This window comes from Lepidothrix coronata, unplaced genomic scaffold (assembly GCF_001604755.1).
Source record: "Lepidothrix coronata isolate B3197 unplaced genomic scaffold, Lepidothrix_coronata-1.0 Scaffold20, whole genome shotgun sequence".
NCBI classification, from domain to species: Eukaryota; Metazoa; Chordata; class Aves; order Passeriformes; family Pipridae; genus Lepidothrix; species Lepidothrix coronata.
The window spans coordinates 6,014,628-6,016,891 of record NW_016690200.1 but is presented as its reverse complement, the minus strand read 5'-3'; the positions used below and the strand labels follow the sequence as shown (position 1 = coordinate 6,016,891).

The following is a 2,264-nucleotide window of genomic DNA, read 5'->3' as shown; positions in this document are numbered from 1 at the left end:
CCGTGTACTCTGCTTACATCTACCAGTATGACGCTGGCAAGAGAGCTACACCAGAATGGATGGTTGAGCCCCAGGTGAGTGTCCTCTCTGACAGGGAATACAGGAGACCACACATGTGTCCTGGACTCTTCTCCCAGGATGCTTCCTCCGCATCCTCAGGACACGCCTCCTACAACTTCAGACACCTCCACCACATGATTCCTTTGATGCATTTAAAACAGCAGCAGGAGGAGGAGTCCTATCCCAAAGGTGCCCAGTTTTCTGCATTGACCTGAGAGCAACATCAAGGCAAATTCCATTCCATTCCAAAGTCAAATGACCTCCCTGTCTGTGCCCTGCTGTGGTGGGAGAACAAGTGATGGGGAAAAGGCATCCAACAGCAGCTAAATTTGGGGGACCAACAGTCCTGCTGGGCTGTGATCTCCACTTTGCCCTGAGCTGTTTTGCATCCCTGACAAAGCTTTATTGCTCCTGCTTAGGTGTCAAATAGGCTTTGTAAGTGATGTGAGAGAAGTGAGGAGAAACTCAGAATTGGGTGAGATGGCCCAGGGAAAAAGCCTTGGCACAGTCATTGAGTGGTGAGAGGGTTTGGTGAACACTGGGGAATGTATTGAGTGATATTTCAGGCAGTGAAAAGTGAGGAGCATCAGTGTCAGTCCAGTCAGAAGGGGGTGATCTCCAGCCAAGGCCAGTTGCCCCTGAGCACTGTTGCCTCAGGCTTGGTTCAGAAGGATCCACCAGACACTCAGATCTCCACAAATAACAGAGCTCTCCCAAATGTCCTTCAGACCTCCAGTAAAAAAGACCAAGGGAATTATGGAACAGAAAGAGAGGAAGTTTAGGTCATTTCTAAGGACAGAGCAGCAGGATGGAATTTAGGTGTTCATGAACTACAGAAGAAAGCCACATGCCCTGTTCCAGAGGGAGAATAAATATGTATTTCCAAAGATGAACAGAAAGGTGTTGGAGTTCTAAAAAAACCCATTTGCACTTTGTACTCATTAGAACTCAAACAACTAATATGATATTGCACCACTGCAGTTTCCACGTTTAGGGCAGAGATAAAGCTTCTCTTGTTTCGTAGACTCATAGAATCATAAAGGGTTTGTGTTGGAAAGAACATCAAATATCATCTCATTCCAACCCCCCTGCCATGGGAAGGGCCATCCTCCCCTAGACCTGGCTGCTCAGAATTCCATCCAACCTGGCTCTTTTCCTCATGGACCACATAGCCAGGCCTCCTGCAAACTCTGATTTTGGTAACTTTCTCCAGAGGTCCTTTTTCAGTACTTGGGTTCCTCAGGACTCTTTGGGGATTATGAGCTCCTTGGAGAGGTTGATCATTTTTAACTTCTTTGCAATGAGATTGCAGAAGATGTTTCCTGGCCCAGATCAGCTCTGAGACACATTATTAGGACTGCAGTAGCAGACCCCATTTGCATTGAGGTATTTTTGATTAATGACCAAAAAGGCTTCATCCTTGCAGTGACCTGTAGTACCCCCTGGGAAACCTCACCTCTAGGACTGTTTTCTCAACACACCTCCTTGTATATGGGGTTACAGGAGGCAAACTCTGGTGTTCCAGGAGTGTGATACACCTGTAGCAGCCACAGATGGAATCCGAGAATGGCAGAATGGGGGTGGGAGGATCTGGGGAGAGCCCTGGGCAGATGTGAGGTGTGGAGAGAGGTGGAAAAGGAAGCAGATGTGGCAGGGAGGATGTCTTACCAGAGTCAACTTCAAACCTAGGAGTGGAAAATTCTAATTGTCTCATGTATCCAGCCACATTCCTAGCACAGGTTGCAGGCTGGATCACAAAGGTCACAAGTCTAAATGAGAACAGTCAGATATGGAGAGTCTTTTTTTAACGCTTTAGTGTTCATTGGGGAGTGGCAGCTACAGGAGTTTGTCTTGGATTCACACATTTTCATATACCAAGATGACAAAAAATTAGATCTTGACACTCAGAGACTTCTGCTCCAGGGAGACTTGCTCCATTACTCCCATCCCCAATACTGATACCTTTTCCTCTTCCTTATCTGTCAAGCTGATACGGGACAATTTGCCCAAAGACATGGAAACAGAGAAGACCCTCAGAGAAACTTACTCAGTCAGCCAAAAGGATATCAGCGAGAGCCAGGCTGTCTACCAAGACTACCTTAAACTTAAGGGTTTGGACCGTGGCCATTTGAACCCTGCTGCTCATCACGACACCCAGGATGGCAGGAACGCAACCTTCACCCTCACCAACATAGTGCCCCAGA

General features: G+C 47.3%; 1 protein-coding gene across 5 annotated transcripts in view; it reads left to right on the top strand.

Moving 5' to 3' along the window:
* Nucleotides 1-2,264, top strand: part of LOC108493866 (endonuclease domain-containing 1 protein-like) — an 18,263-nt gene that overhangs the window by 3,414 nt on the left and 12,585 nt on the right. For 2 of the 5 annotated variants that reach the window (XM_017807779.1, XM_017807778.1), the window contains exons 2-3: nt 1-74; nt 2,048-2,263. The exon at nt 1-74 is cut by the window's left edge and continues 255 nt beyond it. The exons of the other annotated variants lie outside the window; for them this stretch is intronic. In XM_017807779.1, the coding sequence (XP_017663268.1) occupies nt 1-74; nt 2,048-2,263 (290 nt within the window). The remainder of the gene's footprint in view (nt 75-2,047; nt 2,264) is intronic. 5 annotated transcript variants of the gene reach the window in all.